This window comes from Urtica dioica, chromosome 2 (assembly GCF_054948205.1).
Source record: "Urtica dioica subsp. dioica isolate 48M chromosome 2, U.dioica_male_clone48M_v1_H2, whole genome shotgun sequence".
In the NCBI taxonomy this organism is placed as follows: Eukaryota; Viridiplantae; Streptophyta; class Magnoliopsida; order Rosales; family Urticaceae; genus Urtica; species Urtica dioica.
This window is the reverse complement of record NC_142757.1, coordinates 39,374,377-39,392,693: the sequence shown is the minus strand read 5'-3', so window position 1 is coordinate 39,392,693 and position 18,317 is coordinate 39,374,377. Positions and strand designations below refer to the sequence as shown.

The window sequence follows — 18,317 nt, the reverse complement described above, 5'->3', positions numbered from 1 at the left end:
GTCGAAGTCGAAGAGTCGGTGCGTCTGTTGATATCTTTGCAAATATCAAGGAAATATTTTCGATTTGATTTGATTTATTTTCCGAAATCATTAGATTTTTTCGGGATTTTGGTTAATAATGAAATGTATAAATAAGTGCACCGAAGAGTCACTTCTTCTCATTTATATTCTCATCATCTGCGGTTAAAAGGTAATTCTCTCTTTTGAACTTTTCTCTTTATTTCGAGCTTGAGTTTTCTCTCTAAGTTCTTTGCTTCAGCTATTTCTCACTCTCAGCTCGACTAGCGAACTCAAACAAGTTCATATCTTTAAGCAGTTCGTCCTCAAAACTTAGCTTTTAGATGTCGAGCTCAGGACTTCATCCACCAGGGTCTCAGCCCTTAGGAAATGAAGATATCCTTTTACCTTCTGCTGTGACCTCGACCGACCTTAGGAGAATCCGTGAAAAATATCAAATCCCCCAAGAAATTAAGATCCTTCTTCCTCCTCCCGGAGCCACTGCCGACACCGTCGTGGAAGGCTTCTGTTGTATATACGAAATTTGGTTGGAGAAGTGTGGTCTAAGATTTCCTATTCACCCTCTCTTGTTCGACTTCGTCCGAACTTTAGGGTTAACATTGCCCCAGATGTGTCCGAATTTCGTCAGGATGGTGATGGGTCTAATAGTTGTGGCCCATGAGGAAAGAGTCGAACTCACACTGATGGATTTAATCTGTATTTGTGTTGTCGAGGCAAACTCGAAACACGATCCAAAGTGTTTCTATCATTCGAGGGCTGCATGCAAGGGAGTGATCTCGGGCTTGCCTTCGAAAGACAAATTTTGGGAAAGGCGATATTTTTACTTCGCCGTAAACGAGCATTCCCTCGGGGATCGAGTTCGTTCTTTCTCGTCAACGTGGGTGAGCTCGCCGAGTATGCATGAAAATTTATCTTATTTTGTTATTTATTTTTTATGGGTAAACGAAGTGGACTAACGTTTACCTATTCTATTTTTCAGAAAAGATCAGAGCGCCCTCTCAAGGAGTAGAGTTCGCCGAGAAGCTAACGAAATTACAAGATGGTGAAGTAGAGTGGTCGAGCTTCACGCCTTATAGGTTTATTTCGGCCAGACTTTGGCCACATCTGCCGACTACCTTAGAAGGAGATCTTGAAGAAGGTCAGTTCGACAAACGCCGACTTTGTCTTCTTTGTTTTTCTTTTCTTTTTTTACTGACAATCGTATAAGATATTTTACTGCCTTTTCTCCTCTCTCTCTCTCTCTTTTATTAGACGTAGGAGACAACATGAACACCCCAGTTAGTGCTCGCGAGGCGAGAAAAAAATAAGAAGGGGGTCATGGCCTCTATCTCGACTCCGGCACCATCGGTGCCCACTAATGACCCTGAGGTCGAAGTGATGGGGGTTAGGCTGGCGTCTTCGATCTCGGTAGTTCCGGTGAATTCGGGCGAAGCCCTGAGATGACTGTGACCTCGCCCGATGTCATTTTGGAGGCCCAAGCTCCCGAGTCTGTTGCTCCAGTCGTCGAGGAGGGGCGCGCCAATGAAAGCGCCGAGGTTGTGGCTGCGCCTAAGAAGAGCAAGACGCCAGTGGGTCGAGTTCTTGAGGGCGAAGTGCCCGAAGAAGGAGAGAAGAAGAAGAAGAAGAAGAAGAAGAAGAAGAAGAAGAAGAAGAAGAAGAAGAAGAAGAAGAAGAAGGACCAGGACCCGGAACTTCCCGAAGGTGGTGAGAATGAGCCTTCTACCGAAGCCCCCGTGGCCACAGCGGCCCCGGGCGACAAAGGCAAGGCCGTTGCCGATGTCAAGACAGCCTTCCTGAATGGCAATCTTGACGAGCGCATTTACATGCCTCAACTAGACGGTTTCGTGGATAAAGGTCAAGAGACCAAGGTTTGTGAGTTGCTTAAATCCATTTATGGACTAAAGCAAGCATTATTATATTTTATATTTTTTTATAGTCGACCTGTTGTACTTGTAAAAATTTTGGCGGATTTATTGAGGTCGAGCTAACGAAAATTTTTGTTTTCAGCTGTCGACCCAACTGAACAAAGGCATTTTTCGCTATGAGAAGCGCCTTCGTGATGCTAAGGCCGAGCAGGAGAAGCTGGTCGAGGTTCAGCAGCGGACAGAGTCTCTTCAGACCGAGCTCCAAGGCATGAATGAGAAGATCGCCACTCTTCAGGATGATCTCTTGGCCAAGGACGCCCTGCTGGAAAGGGCGAAGCAGAGGGGCGACGATCTCTTCGCCAAGGCCCATTGCCTCTCTGTGGATCTCGACGAAAAGAAGGTCAAGATCCAGAAGTGGGGTTCTTATGCGGACGGGCTGAGGAGAGAAAAGGAGAAGTTGGCGGTCGACCTGGCGGATCGGGACAAAGAGCTGAAGGACGCTCTCGAGGAGCTCGCTCGGACGAAGAGGATGGCGAAGGCGGACGAGATCGGGCCGTGCATGCGACGAAGAAGGCAACTTCGCTGCGATACAGGGAGCACATTCTCAAGTACCGTGCTCAGAAAGAAAAGACGGACGAGGCCATCCTCGTCCTGAAAAAACTTTAGCAGTGCCGGGGAAATAGGGAGCTGATCTCGGAGGCTTTGAAGGGCGAGATCTCGGACTGGGCGGGCGAGATGAAGGATACCGAGGACGATATTGCCCAGTACGAGGCCGACTACGCAGCCATCCCCATCCTCGAGGTCGAGGACATCCCTTTCACTCCCTACTCGGACCGATCCCCTGTCGATGCCTCCGCAGCCGATAATGAGACCGCCGTTATTGATGAGCATGGCTCCATGCTCAATCAGACTGACGAGGTCTTGAACTTTATTCTCGAGGAGAGCGATAATGTGGCGGCATTTATGTCTACTCCCGAGCGGCCAGGTGCCGAGGTTCAGCCCCAAGACCAAGTCTAAGCTCTTCTTTTCTGCCAGCAAGGGATCTACTTTTTTCTTTCGTTTTTATATATTATGATTTTTTTTAAAATTTTTGTTCTTAGGGCCCGTTGTTTATGGCGAAGTTTTTATAAGTTTTTAGACAATTATAGGGGTCTTCGGTACCCCTATTTTATTTGGATTATTATTTTTATTTTTTGCAACGCAATTTCATCTCTTAAGATCTGCCAAGTCTTTTAGCTCGCCAAATCTTTCTTTGCATGCATGAATGTTTATATTTTGTCTGTCATTCAGTTTGTCCAACCGATCTGAGAGTGTTCACAGTATTATTTAGTTCGCTCCCGAGATAATTGGGACTTGCAAAATCTGTTAAGTCTTTTAGATCGCCCGTGATCGATCCAAAATGTTTCCCTTAAAGATTATAAAGAATTCGCTAAGTCTTCTAGATAGTCGAAAATCTAAAATATTTCCCTTAGGCCGAGGTCTCGTAATGGTTTTATGTTCAAAAATCTTTTAAGTCATTCGGATCGCCGCTGATCCGAAATGTTTCCCTTTAGATTTAATGCCTAAGTCAGCAAATGAATTTAATCAAGATTCTGTTAATAAACTAGCTACTTTGCATAACCACCAATAATAGACTAGCTACTTTGCATCAACTCCTCAAACCATAAATTAATAAATAAATAAAATAAAATAAAAACTAATACTTTTTGAGGGCACACATTTTCAGTTTATGCATACATATATAAATACAGGGGTAAAATAAATATACATATAACAATTCCATTAGTAATTAGTACGAAGTAGAGGAAGAATCACCATCTCCAGTTGAAGGGTCCCAACCGGGAGGCTTGATGTTCGGCCAGTCACCGCGGCATCCCAGCCTTATGTAAAGGCTCTTCTTATCTTCAACACACCAGACATTAAATCAAATAAATATAAATTAAAAGGTGAAAAAAGCCCATGGACAGCTCTAGCTTGAATTACATACCGGGGAGTTTCTTATCAGACAGAAGCAACTGCTTGAGAGCGCTCAAACACGCTTGAGCCAAGGCTTTTGCGTGGTTTGGATCCCAACCCTGGAACTTCACGACCACGTCCGATCTCGAGTACCCCGAACTTCTGTCTTTGACATTTTTCCGGGCTTCCTCTTTGGCCGAATCTTCATCTGTAACGACAAATAGATAGAGTTGTTGAACACGTTTTGGTATAGCCAAGACCCACAAAATCGAAAAAATTACCGGTTGCTTCGGTTGAAGAGAGCCACACAGTGAAGCCTGCGTGAAGATGTTGCCATGTATCGGACCTTCGAGAGGTTCCATGTTGCCCTAATGTGCCGACCACAGTGCGGACATGGCTGCACGTGAACCAACAGATGTTAAATTTTTCAATGTTTTTACATGAAACAAAAAACATCAAAAATTATTATAGAAGAGGAACTGAAAAACACTTGGAATTAAGGGCAGTACCTACTTAGGCTTTCCAATATAGCGCTTTCTGATTCTGCAACGGAATCTGACCCTTCAGCAAGAACACCTGAAAAGGTTTGGATTTTAGCTGGCTTTAGATTAATTTTGAATAAGACTTGGGAAAAAGAACACCACTGTAAATAAATTAGTTTGCGGAGAAAAGTGGATAAATATCTTGCAATAGGATTGTTTAACTTACATGAATCAATGGTTTGCTTGGTAAAGCTTTCGAGAAGCTCTTTTGTACTCAAAGGCGTGTACCTGAAATGTAGTGAATATTATGTCGATTAATCATCTAACAGGCTTTTACAAAGCAATTCAACTTTACGTGGAGAAGTAAAGTTATACCCAATACCAACTGCAAGTTCTTGAGCAACTTTCTGGTTGATTTCGGTAGATTCCCCGATAATGTAAATCGAAGCACCTTTCAGAAGCTGTGAAGCTCCACTAGTTAACGACTCCCATGACTCCATGATATCGGGCCATTTCAAATCCGGGTCTTGCTTCTTCAAGTTCACCACCAGTTCGTCCTCGTCAATGTACCTTTAGCAATGGCAACGAGATTTCTTTCAAGGCACAAACAAAGTCATTAAAATATGTATAATAAGTTGAAAGTTCCACAGCAGAAACCATATTGTTTCTGAAGCCTTGACTCTGTCAAACAAGCGATTTGTTTCGATAAGTGTGATTAGAGACCCGGAGTTTTGGACTTTGACTGTTAAGTTTGTGTCATTTGCGTCCACAAAGATATCCTTGGGGCTTTGAACATCCCGGTTCCCTAACTGTAGCCTCAGTTCGACCTCAGAAGAGCTATCGAAAAACTGCAATTTTAATTTTCTTTAGTAGCACGAAATTCGTATACAATAATTTCCCACCTCTTATTAAAAATACAATCCATCTCTCAATGGTAGCGTTGTAGAATCTCTTGCGAACCAAAATGTTAAAAAAATCTGGTAGAAGCGGTTTTAATAAAGAACACAAAATGAACACCATTTACATATCAGCATTCACAATGACCCAAGGGTCAAATGACCATTACACAAGGCATACTTCGAATTTCATACGAAAAATCATGCAGACATCCTTGTAAATTCCACACTATCTTCCAAAAGAAACCAAATATCCTTCTAGCAAAACATAAAGGTTAATCATGTACTAGTTTAAAAAAAAAACACACACACACACACAAACACACAATGAAACAGATACTTAGTATTGAAGATTGAAACTGAATAGTCCTTCTACACTAAATTCTCCGAAATGACAAAAAGTACATCCACATCTTATCAATCATATAAAATTAAATAAATAAGTAACTTAGTGTTCAATTTCGACAAAGCGCGAAACTTTCATGCTAAACTCAGTTACTACAAAAAAAAAATAATAAAAAATAAAAAAAGCCCGAATAATGTGATACAAAGAATCAAAATATATTGGCAATCAAACAAGGGAAGAAAGGAAACCTCGTAAGAAAGTGGTGTTGCTGAGAGGCTGTGGGCAGCGAGGCGAGAGAAGGAGTTGTGGGACGAGAAGACATTGTTGTCGGAGAGAAGCAGAGAGAGGTTGGTTTTTGGGTTGGGTCTGAAGGTAATAAAATTGGGTCGTTGGAGAAGAAGAGTTTGAGCAGACGAGTGTTTGGGTTTCGGAGAAAATAAGGTCAGAGACGTGGAAGTGGCTGTAGCCGTGGCAGCCATTTTTAGGATAGGAGGAGAGCTGAGAAGTTGTTTTCTTTTTTGTTTATGTGAAATTCCGAGTTTTTAAATAAATAAAAATCCATATGTACAATTTCCGTTGTTTTGAATTTATTCTTTAAACCAAAAACAAAAAAACAAAAAACAAAAAAAAAACAAAAAAACAAAAAAACAAAAAAAACTGGTCTAAGATCATCTCTAATACTAAACTCTAAATATACAACTTTTATACCAAATAAACAGTGTTTACACCAAATTTAATATAACACTATTTATTTTGTGTCAAAATTACACCAAATATTTAAAAATTATTATAATCTAACTAATTCACAATCTTTAATTTAAGTACATATTTTAATTAATCCAATTTTAATCCATATATTTTTAACTATTTGGAGTTTTATTTGTAATTCAAAGTAATTTCCTCAATACCAATTTTAAGCCAATAATTAAAAAAAATATATATATATATAAATATCAAACCAAATTAAGCAAATAATTAATAAAAATAATTTATAGATATCAAATCTAATTAAGCCGATAATTAAAATATACTACTACAAGTACTATTACCACAAAATGCCTAGCATTACCACAAATACTAATCTCCAGAGATGTTCATTTTGTACTACGTGATGCATTGATAGATCATTTGTGGAATGAGTACATGAATATGAATTAATTTAATTATAATAGTATGTAATTTTCACATTTATATTTTTTATGATGTATTACCTATTCCCTAAAAAATATTGTATTATTTATGTAATGAAATTTACTAATTTTCACTTTTATTGATCACATTTTTAATTTTTAAATAATTTATTATTGATTTATACTGTATGTTATACATAATTGATAAATAAAATACAATTACATTTTTGCTCTAATTAGACATAACTTATAAAATTAAGACACGAAATATAAAGTATCTTAGATTAAGAATCAAAAAAACATATTTTTTTGAATATTCTCTTTAGCGTGAGATTTGGTGTGGTATCATTGAAACAAAAAGAAAATTTGTTGTAAAAATTATACTAAATTTAGTGTCAAAACTACACCAAATTTAATGTCAGCATTTGGAAATACTCTTACACCATTTTATTATTTTAGTGTGTAAAATTTGCTCCTATTCACACTAATTTTTATACCAAAATAATACAAAAATATAGTATGATGACGAAATTTAATGGGAGACTCTCCTCTAAAACAGTGCAACACTATTTATAATTGTAAATTCATCCCAAAAAACACAAAATTAAAATTTTACCCCTAATTTATTTATTTTATAAAAAGTTACATATCATTAACTAAAAAAATAGTAAATAATGTTGATGTCGATTTCAACAATCCCAAATTATAATAAAGTTTATATATTTGATTTATTGTAAGTATGGATTTCAGAAGACGTCGTATAAGAAGCGAAGGAAATTCAAAAGAAATGGACCGAAACGAATATAAATGCTCAAAGCTTATATTAATAACTGAATGAATTACAGACTAAACGGTGGCGGAGTGCCGAACTCAACAAGGACGAACTCAGAGAATATAGAAATGAGAGATCGAAAGTAAGATTATCAGCTTGCGTGTGCGAAATTTGACGTATCGGCTTCTATTTATAGTCGATGCTGGTTTGTTGAAGTGGACATGTGTTCGTCAGTTCGGCTCTGCCACGTCGCTAGTCGAAATTATCTCAGATCCGGTCTTCGCGGCGAAGTCTTCTATCTGACCATGACCGATTCCTCTCGCTGGGTCAACTCGGGCGGCTCGTCTTTCCTGTGGCGAACTGGGCTCCTTACTAGGCTTGGGTCGAGCTTCAGGAGTCGAATTGGGTCCAAATATGTCCTTGAGAGTCGGACTGGGTCTGTTGTTGGGCTTTGGTCGAACCTAAGCCCAACTTAAATGGTTTTGTTATTTTTATTTTTAGAAAATTGATTTTTGACCCCCACAATTAGCCCCCGAGTATTTTGAAAAATATTTCAAATATTTTTTAAAATACTTGAGAAAAATTTTCGAAATCCCGAAATAAAATGGGGGGAAAGATTCAAATTTTCGATTTTGGGCGCGCGGTGCTTATTTCCAGGATATTTTGACACGTGGCGCGAGTTTAGCCGCGCTTCGTCAGTCGGAATCGAAGAGTCAGTTTGAATTTTCCTTTTTTTTTGGCGCGTGGTGCGCATACCCGAAGCTTTATGACACGTGACGCAATATTGGCTGAGCTCCGTCAGTCGAAATCGAAGAGTCGGATATTATTTTATTTTCGAATGACCGAATATTTGATTTGATTCGCAATATTGGATCGAGCGCGCATCGGACACGAACGATCGCTCCGATGCGACTCGTTTGAGATGATTCCACCATATAACCATATTAATGCGGAAAAATAATTAATTACGCTGATCATAAGCTAATTAAATTATGGTTATAATTAACAAGATCTAGTTATGTTTAATTAATTTAATTCACGAGAGCATATAAGTCAAGCAACCGATATAAGAGTAAACGAGTACTTACATTGATTTTCGGTTCAGCTACAGAATGCTCCAATCCAATCGCGTACTCCTTGCATCGTCTTGATGAAGGACTCGAGAATGACACCTTAGTCTTCCGAAACGTAATCTCCGAGACGAATAAGAAAGATGAGTGGGCACAGTCTTTATCTCACTGGATCACGAAACTAGGTGTTTCGAGATCTCTCTCTTATTTTACTAAGAATGGAAACGAATTTCCGAGGGGAGGGAGAGAAAATTTCGCACGGCCAAGGGAGAGCCACGAAATTATTAGGTTAAAATCCTTAATTTTTGTCTTCTCATGAACCCCTATTTATAGTAGTAAAAGGAGATATTCATGGAATCTTCCAGAATATTTTATTTCATTTTATTGTGTTCACACTGGTGGATTAAATCTAGGCCCTTGGATCTCAACAAGTGAATCCTACTTTTTCTCTCATCCATCAGATCAATATCTATGGGATATTATTCTTTTATTTAAATAGAGAATAATTTATTTAGTGAGATAATAAAGGAGAATATATTATTCTCCTAAATATTCTCCTAAATACTTTCCTTTAAATAAGGAGAAAATATAGGACAATATCTTATATTTTTCTCTCTCCTTTATTTAAACAACTAAAGAGAAAATATTGGTAAATACCAATATTATAAAATTCGAATTTTAGGCACACGGTCAAGGGGGAATTTGCGTAAACCCTAGTGCCAAAAATTCCCAAATCCGATTTTCATATTTTGTGCAAGGCTTAATTGCTTAAAACTCAATTAATTATTTATTTACTTAGTCCAATAACAAACAAATAATTAATAATTGATTATTTACTTGATCAAACAATTAATAAACAATTCTACCATAAATATTTATTTAATTCTGCGAATACCCGTTTTCCAGAATTAATGTTGTCAATCACAATTACAACAAGTGAGATTAATAATGATAAACATTATAATACGAAAGTTCTTATCCGCCTTTATCAGAGCCGAATCGGGGACTATGGACCTAGTAATAGCAGCTTAACAAATCCGAAGAAAAAGGCGAAATAGTCATTTCTCTTTTGTCCATCGATTCGTCTAATCTTGGTCAAATACTCCACCTTGTAAGCCAAGACTGAACTCTCCTTTATACTAGAATTATATTTACTCATCGTGACGAGTGTCCACTGATATAGTCAGTCCGTGATCAAGATCCTCCAGGTTCAACCCGTGTCAAGAGAAGTCAATTTTTCCGTTATACTTCTCTTGATACATATCAGCCCTAAGCATTGTTGCTTCCCCAGCGAAAGATTCTTTCAAACGTTACTTACTTCGAAAGTGCTAGCAATCTATCGATTCTGGAATCAACCCTTAGGTGAGTGAACATTAACCTTCTTTCAGGAAGGCTGGATTCCGTATCTGTAAATCACTTCCCACTCGAATCATGCTCTGAGAAAACTCCCAAGACGTAAGTTGTGATTAGCATAAATAGCCTTTTAGCGAATGAGTCAAAGAGCTCAGTAACATAACCCGGTGTCCATGATCACTTCAGGATTTAGATCAAGTCTCACTGTGACCATCATAGTGGCCTCGGTTAGTGTGTCGTAACGGTCCTTAAACGACACATCTACAACCAAGACCTGTCCAAGTCGTACACTTACCACAAGTGTAGAATACTCTCACATAGTGATCAGCCTTCACCTATGTGTTCCACATATATGACTTTAGATATAGCTTTCCAGGCGTATATCAGTCATCGACCATGTTTTAGCATACCGTCCGAACTCAGGTGCCCAGCACGTTACTCAGTTTAATACGGAGGCTATGGAAGATGGTTGTTATTGATTCTAATTTGTTTAGAACTCAACCCACTAATCATATCATGCTAATAAAGTAATCTTATTATCGAATTTAGTAATCATTTATTCATTATCTTCAAGTGGGCAATATTCCCAACAATCTCCCACTTTGACCAGAGAAGATAAGTTTCCTTCAGCCAATTTAATTCTTTGCTATCATTATAGACGGTTTAGACTTTGACCCAGGATTGAGATTCCCATCATATGGATTCCCATTTTATCTATACTCTATCATTTATGTCGATCTGACATATGTCCCATTATTCTAGTTCATGCATTTTTGCAAGTGATCTTTGACTTACCATTTAAGGTCAAGTCAAATTGTCCATAGTAAATAAATTTACTTTAGAACAAATTAACACTTCGCATACCTTTAGATTATACACCAGACTTTATATCTAAAGATAACAAGTCTCCCTATCAAGGTGTGCATCCCTTTGGTGCCAAAACAGGTTGCACCATTGCATGGTTAGATCTCATCACCACTTACTATAGTGTGATTTATTGAACGTGTTTAAATAAGAATTTATTCACCTATTTCCATTACTTGGTTATTTATAGTTCATCCTTGTTTGTCGTGTTCATATTAAATATATACACAGGACTTTAAGGATCTACTATATTTAAATAACTAAGTGTCTCACTATTTCCAGAAATTACAGTGTTTACAACACATGTAGTTATTCTCGGAAATACGACATTGTCTAAGGTCTAATTATTAGTCCTTTTAATGACAATGTCAATAGCCTCAACATTGAGCTCATACCTTATATCAATAAGTATGTTTGAGACATAATGGAACGAGCATGTCGTTTCTAAATTTAGTTTTAGAAACAGTTAGCTCAGTCAATTAACTTATGTCATAATGATGTCTAGAACTATAATAGTAATGACTTTATTCATGACACTTGTTTAGGAGCTACACTTATCGATCATTCTCAAAATATCGATTATAACAAACATCCATGTACAATCATGATTAGTTTGTTAAGTACTTAGGATCTACCTTTCATATTTCAAAAAGGTTTAGTAGTATAACTACTTCGATCCATGTCTTTATGTTATTGGAACTTCATCCTCAAAGGACAGTTCTTCTTCAATTTTGAAGATCCCAAATGAAGTGGTTCGTGGTATCAGAAAGAAGAGTATCATTGATGATAGTGTCTCTCCTTAAGGGCTCAATCCCTCACCTTATAGCTTATTAAAGCTTAAACCATTCATTAATCCTTTTATAGATCTCTCTATTCCTTTAAGCTAATAGCTTAACAGGTAGATCAATTAAATATGAGCTAATAACTTTCAGACAAGTTAGTATGATCGAGAGTGATATCTCAAGATCATGTCTTTCCATTTAAGGAAAGTTTATTGTTGATGAAAGTGACAAGGATCCATTCTAGGAGGCTCCCACTAGGTTATTGTTTTTAATGACAAGATAATTCAAAATTATCCTTCCTTTCAATTCATTAATTTATGTGGCAAGGTAATCATTGATTACTCTTCCACTTTAATTATTGAATAATAGCATATACATTCCGATTAAAGATGCCATCTTCAATGATGGGTTTAATCCTATGAAGGATGTTGCTATTTATTGAACAACAAGTGGCTAGATTTCATTAAAGAAAGCTCCCACTATTTTATTGAACAATAGTGACTAGAATCCAATTAAGGATACTCCCACTCAATAATATTGGTTATTTAGTGGCTAGGTTCCATCTAAGGATGCTCTTACTCGATTATTGAATTTTAGACTGGCTAGGTTCCAATTAAGGATGCTCCCACTCAATCAATAAATTTAGAGTGACTAGGTTCCATTCAAGGATGCTCTCACTCAATCAATACGAATATTAGTGACTAGGTTCCAATTAAGGAAGCTCCCACTAATTTAATTCATCATCAACACTAACTCTTAGTTGTGTCTCCTTTATTACTTATTATTCGCACAAGTCATTGTCGAATAATGGTAATAATTATTTAGACGCTTTCAAAGCTCTAAATAGTTCTTAAACATATTCAACATAAGAATTTAATGAAGCAATAAAAGCTAATTAAATTCTAACAGAGATAATAACTTAGAAAATATTTATATTTATTTATTGTGCTTCTATATAGCATATGAACGGAAAAAACGTGACGTTCATATTCTATATCTTTTTCATAAGGACATAAGCATTCATGCATATTCAAATATCATAAAAGCAATCAAGGCATTCAATAGAAGGAAATATTTAAAGACACAACCTTGTGTTCATAAATAATGTAATAAAACATAAAGAAAGAAAGATTCATCCTTTCTGGAATAGCCATAAAGGCTACAATCCAGAAAACCTTGGATTATTAAATGACACATCCCATGTTCAAAAATAAATCCAAAAATGAAAGTAATAAAACTAGCGGGAAATTAGATCTTCAAACGGAGCATGAGCTTCTCTACAATTCGGGCTTGAATCCGACATTGCTCAGCAAGCTCGTCTACACATGTGTGCTCCATCAGATCTGCTCTGCAACAAGAAAAGAAGTATGCTCATGAATAATTATCCTCAAAACATTTTTAGGATATCTTTAATCATGAATTTTAAGGTACTATACCAGCATTCTTCTTGTTTTTCTCAAGCTCAGCCAAGTACAGAGGACAATGCCTCTTCCAATGGCCTTCAGCGTTGCAGTGGTGGCATTTACCAATGCTTTCACGCTTCTTCTCTTTTCCTTTTCCACTTCTCTTAAAGTTCTTCCTTTCCTTCTTAGCGGGACCTTTCCCCTTTGAAGTATTCGGACGTGCCTTAGATGACTCAGCACCAGAAGTCAACATCTTCTTGGTTTTAGGCGAAGAACTCTTGTCAGCATAGAGAGCTGACCCTTTGTTCTTCCCATGTCGAGTGATAGACTCGAAAGTCTGTAGTTCATTCAACAGCTGAGACAGTCCATACGTCAACTTGTTCATGATGTAGTTGGACGTAAACTGTATGAAGTCACTCGAAAGGGAATTCAGGATTATTCCCACCTGAGTAACCTCATCCATCTGTGCCCCATGGAGTTCAGCTTCGGTGAAGTAGTTAGTCATCTTTATGACATGATCCCTCACCGGAGTTCCCGCAGTCATCCTAGTGCTAGTGCACTTACGGGTGAGCTCAATGCGGGCTTGCTCGCTTTGCATCCCAAACATTTGTTGCAACGAGTCAAGGATCTCCACAGCGGTCTCCTTCCCTTCCATCTTAGTTCGCAACGCATCAGATATGCTTGCAAGCATGTAGGCCACCGCCTTGTTATTGGCAGTAGTCCACTTGTCATAGTCCTCCCTCAAGTTCTTGGAGGCACCATGAGCAGGAAGAGGAGGTCTGTCTTCAGTGATGATAAAGCGAATGCTTTCACTCACAAGCACAATGTTGAGATTCGACTTCCACTTAGGGAAGTTATCTCCAGTCAGGACCTCTTTCGACAACAGGGCCATAATAGGGTTCGACATGATTACTAAAAACATAAAAGTACGTTTATTAACAATATGAAAAGAAACAACCATCAATATAATTTAGGAAATAAAAACTATAATGTAAACATGCACGGGATAAAATACTAATCAAAAGAACCCAGTTTTTATATTTCAAGGTAATTCGACTAATATCCACAGTCCGTTTCACTCTGGTGACGTAACGGAGTGCACCTAGTGAAAATGAGAACCATCTCAGATTAGTGAGCAATCATAGTACATGCACCTTCATAACTATGCTCACTAACTACCAATTTTATAGGAATCTTTGGCCACATGAGCAACCACCAGTTGGTTCATGCATGAGTCAACCCAACATTTCAGTGAAAGAAATCTAGCTCATACGCACTAGCGTAACTAGTACACGTAGAGATCAACCCTCCCACCTATCGTCAGCGACATAACCTTGGTATTGGAATCAGAAAAGCCCTTCCGAATGGAACTGACCACCATGTTTAGAAAACCGCCGGTCAAGAGGGGATCGTTCATCTTCACGGTGTTGTGTCAATGTTGGAGACCTACGACTCAATATACTTTCAGTATTTTAATTTTCCTAGCATTAACTTTAATCTAGGTGATCCACTCGAGTTAACTAAGTCATATTAAAAACTCGATTGTTTCTAAGCTACCCTTAAAAACAGATGTTTCGATATAGCTTAGTGATTAGGAATTCGTGACATCTAGTCTTGATTATCCTAAAAGTATTCCATCACGGAAAAGCTCCCAGTAGAGAAGGTGAGACACTAGGTCTTCTTAAGTACCTCTCAGCTTAGCCTCTTATCGGCTTGGTGACAAAGCTCTCCGATCCGTTCAACTCATTCATTAATTAACTATCCTAATCCAATTAGACAATTTTAATGAATGAAAGCCCATGACAACTATTAACATACGATACATGATCTAAGTTATAGCATACAAGCATGGCATAGTAATTAAATAAACAAGCAAGAGCATGCAAGAATGGTTTGATTCGGATTGATCGTTTCCTATTTGATTCTATAAAGTAATCAAGATGAGCCCAATCATATTGGCCCATGGATTCAATTGGGCCCATTCTTATGTCCCTTAGAAAAATAAATCAATATCAAATTATTTAATTTTTCTAATTTTTATCGAAAAAATTAATTAAGTAAGGGAACATTCCAATGTCCCATTAAAATAAATCGATATCATAATCATTTATTTTGTAATGTTTTAAATAAAAATCATTAGGGCTCAGCCCATACAATTAATTAAATAAAACATTTAAAAACTTAATTTTTTTTATTATATTGAGTGGGCCTGTGGGCCCACTAGGGTTTCCGGGCTGAGGCCCGGACGAATCCTCTAATCTTGACCTAGGTCAAGATTAGACTTGAGGCTGCACCGGACCGCCGCCGCCACGAGGGCGCGGCCCGGCACTAAGAGGACGGCCGAGACTTGTCACAAAATTTTGTGACAAGTTTTCTTGTGGCGTAGTCGTGGAGGCTTTCTTCGTCCGTCATGCTTCTTCGTTTTGTGTCCGTCTCTCGCCGATCGTCGTGATCAAGAACGTCGCACCATCGGATTACAACAATAATAATAATAATTACATAAAACATATACCCTTTGAATTTCGGGTTTACAAAAATCTAGAAAAGCGAGAATCAAATATTCTACGATCAAACCACGAATCACAATTCACATATCATATATTGAATTGCATGAAATTCACATCCACATATAATTTCATTCAAACCATATTTAAATTAATTACAAGAACGAATCGATTAATTAATCATAACATCTAGCTCTGATACCACTTGTCGGTGGATCGAGCACGCATCGGACACGAACGATCGCTCCGATGCGACTCGTTTGAGATGATTCCACCATATAACCATATTAATGCGGAAAAATAATTAATTACGCTGATCATAAGCTAATTAAATTATGGTTATAATTAACAAGATCTAGTTATGTTTAATTAATTTAATTCACGAGAGCATATAAGTCAAGTAACCGATATAAGTGTAAACGAGTACTTACATTGATTTTCGGTTCAGCTACAAAACGCTCCAATCCAATCGCGTACTCCTTGCGTCGTCTTGATGAAGGACTCGAGGATGACACCTTAGTCTTCCGAAACGTAATCTCCGAGACGAATGAGAAAGATGAGTGGGCACAGTCTTTATCTCACTGGATCACGAAACTAGGTGTTTCGAGATCTCTCTCTTATTTTACCAAGAATGGAAACGAATTTCCGAGGGGAGGGAGAGAAAATTTCGCACGGCCAAGGGAGAGCCACGAAATTATTAGGTTAAAATCCTTAATTTTTGCATTCTCATGAACCCCTATTTATAGTAGTAAAAGGAGATATTCATGGAATCTTCCAAAATATTTTATTTCCTTTTATTGTGTTCACACTGGTGGATTAAATCTAGGCCCTTGGATCTCAACAAGTGAATCCTACTTTTTCTCTCATCCATCAGATCAATATCTATGGGATATTATTCTTTTATTTAAATAGAGAATAATTTATTTAGTGAGATAATAAAGGAGAATATATTATTCTCCTAAATATTCTCCTAAATACTTTCCTTTAAATAAGGAGAAAATATAGGACAATATCTTATATTTTTCTCTCTCATTTATTTAAACAACTAAAGAGAAAATATTGGTAAATACCAATATTATAAAATTCGAATTTTAGGCACACGACCAAGGGGGAATTTGCGTAAACCCTAGTGCCAAAAATTCCCAAATCCGATTTTCATATTTTGTGCAAGGCCCAATTGCTTAAAACCCATTTACTTATTTATTTACTTGGTCTAACAACAAACAAATAATTAATAATTGATTATTTACTTGATCAAACAATAAATAAACAATTCTACCATAAATATTTATTTAATTCTGCCAATACCCGTTTTCCAGAATTAATGCTGTCAATCACAATTACAGCAAGTGAGATTAATAATGATAAACATTATTATACGAAAGTTCTTATCCGCATTTATCAGAGCCGAATCGGGGAATATGGACCTAGTAATAGGAGCTTAACAAATCCGATGAAAAAGACGAAATAGTCATTTCTCTTTTGTCCATCGATTCGTCTAATCTTGGTCAAATACTCCGCCTTGTAAGCCAAGACTGAACTCTCCGTTATACTAGAATTATATTTACTCATCGTGACGAGTGTCCACTGATATAGTCAGTTCGTGATCAAGATCCTCCAGGTTCAACCCGTGTCAAGAGAAGTCAATTTTTCCGTTATACTTCTCTTGATACATATCGGTTTTGGAATCAACCCTTAGGTGAGTGAACATTAACCTTCTTTCAGAAAGGCTGAATTCCGTATCTGTAAATCACTTCCCACTCGAATCATGCTCTGAGAAAACTCCCAAGACATAAGCTGTGATTAGCGTGAATAGCCTTTTAGCGAATGAGTCAAAGAGCTCAGTAACATAACCCAGTGTCCATGATCACTTCAGGATTTAGATCAAGTCTCACTGTGACCATCATAGTGGCATCGGTTAGTGTGTCGTAACGGTCCTTAAACGACACATCTACAACCAAGACATGTCCAAGTCGTACACTTACCACAAGTGTAGAATGCTCCCACATAGTGATCATCTTTCACCTATGTGTTCCACATATATGACTTTAGATATAGCTTTCCAGGCGTATATCAGTCATCGACCATGTTTCAGCACACCGCCCGAACTCAGGTGCCCAGCACGTGACTCAGTTTAATACGGAGGCTATGGAAGATGGTTGTTATTGATTCTAATTTGTTTAGAACTCAACCCACTAATCATATAATGCTAATAAAGTAATCTTATTATCGAATTTAGTAATCATTTATTCATTATCTTCAAGTGGGCAATATTCCCAACACTTTGGTTCCCGATCCACCCCCTTCTTTTCGACTTCGTCGAGGCCCTGGGGTTAACTTTGCCCCAAATGTGCCCCAACTTTGTTCGAATGGTCATGGGTCTCTTGGTTGTGGCTCATGAGCAGAAGGTTGATCTCGCTTTGACGGACTTAGTCCGTCTTTGCGTGGTCAAGGCGAACTCGAAACACGACCCCAAGTGTTTCTATCTTTCAAAGGCTGCGGGCCGGGGAGTGATCTCCGGTCTCCCTTCGAAAGACAAGAACTGGGGACGGCGTTATTTTTATTTCGCCGTTAATGAGCAATCCCTCGAGAGTCGAGCTCGTAACTTTTCGGCGAAGTGGGCGAGCTCACCGAGTATGCGAACCTGTTATTAGATACTTTAACACATTTTTTTATGGGTGCTCTAACCTTGTATTATCATCTCTGTTATTATAGGAAAAATCAAGGCTCCCTCGATCGCGGAGTTCACAGTTAAACTCGACCATCTTTGTGAAAGCGTTGTTGATTGGCCGAGCTTCACTCCGAAGCGATTCACCTTAGCCGGACTTTGGCCTCCCCCTCCTAGAGACGGTAGGTTCGGCATTTTTATATGATTC

General features: G+C 37.9%; 1 protein-coding gene across 1 annotated transcript; it reads right to left on the bottom strand.

Annotated features, from left to right (window-relative positions):
* Window positions 1-3,525: 3,525 nt before the first annotated feature.
* Window positions 3,526-6,104, bottom strand: SKL2 (shikimate kinase like 2). Its single transcript, XM_089601573.1, has 8 exons — window positions 5,812-6,104; window positions 4,979-5,169; window positions 4,697-4,891; window positions 4,548-4,609; window positions 4,349-4,415; window positions 4,121-4,236; window positions 3,871-4,047; window positions 3,526-3,785 (listed from the first exon to the last, which is right to left on the bottom strand). The coding sequence occupies exons 1-8, from the start codon at window positions 6,040-6,042 to the stop codon at window positions 3,673-3,675; spliced, it is 1,152 nt and encodes a 383-aa protein (XP_089457699.1). The 5' UTR covers window positions 6,043-6,104; the 3' UTR covers window positions 3,526-3,672.
* Between the last annotated feature and the right edge of the window lie 12,213 nt (window positions 6,105-18,317).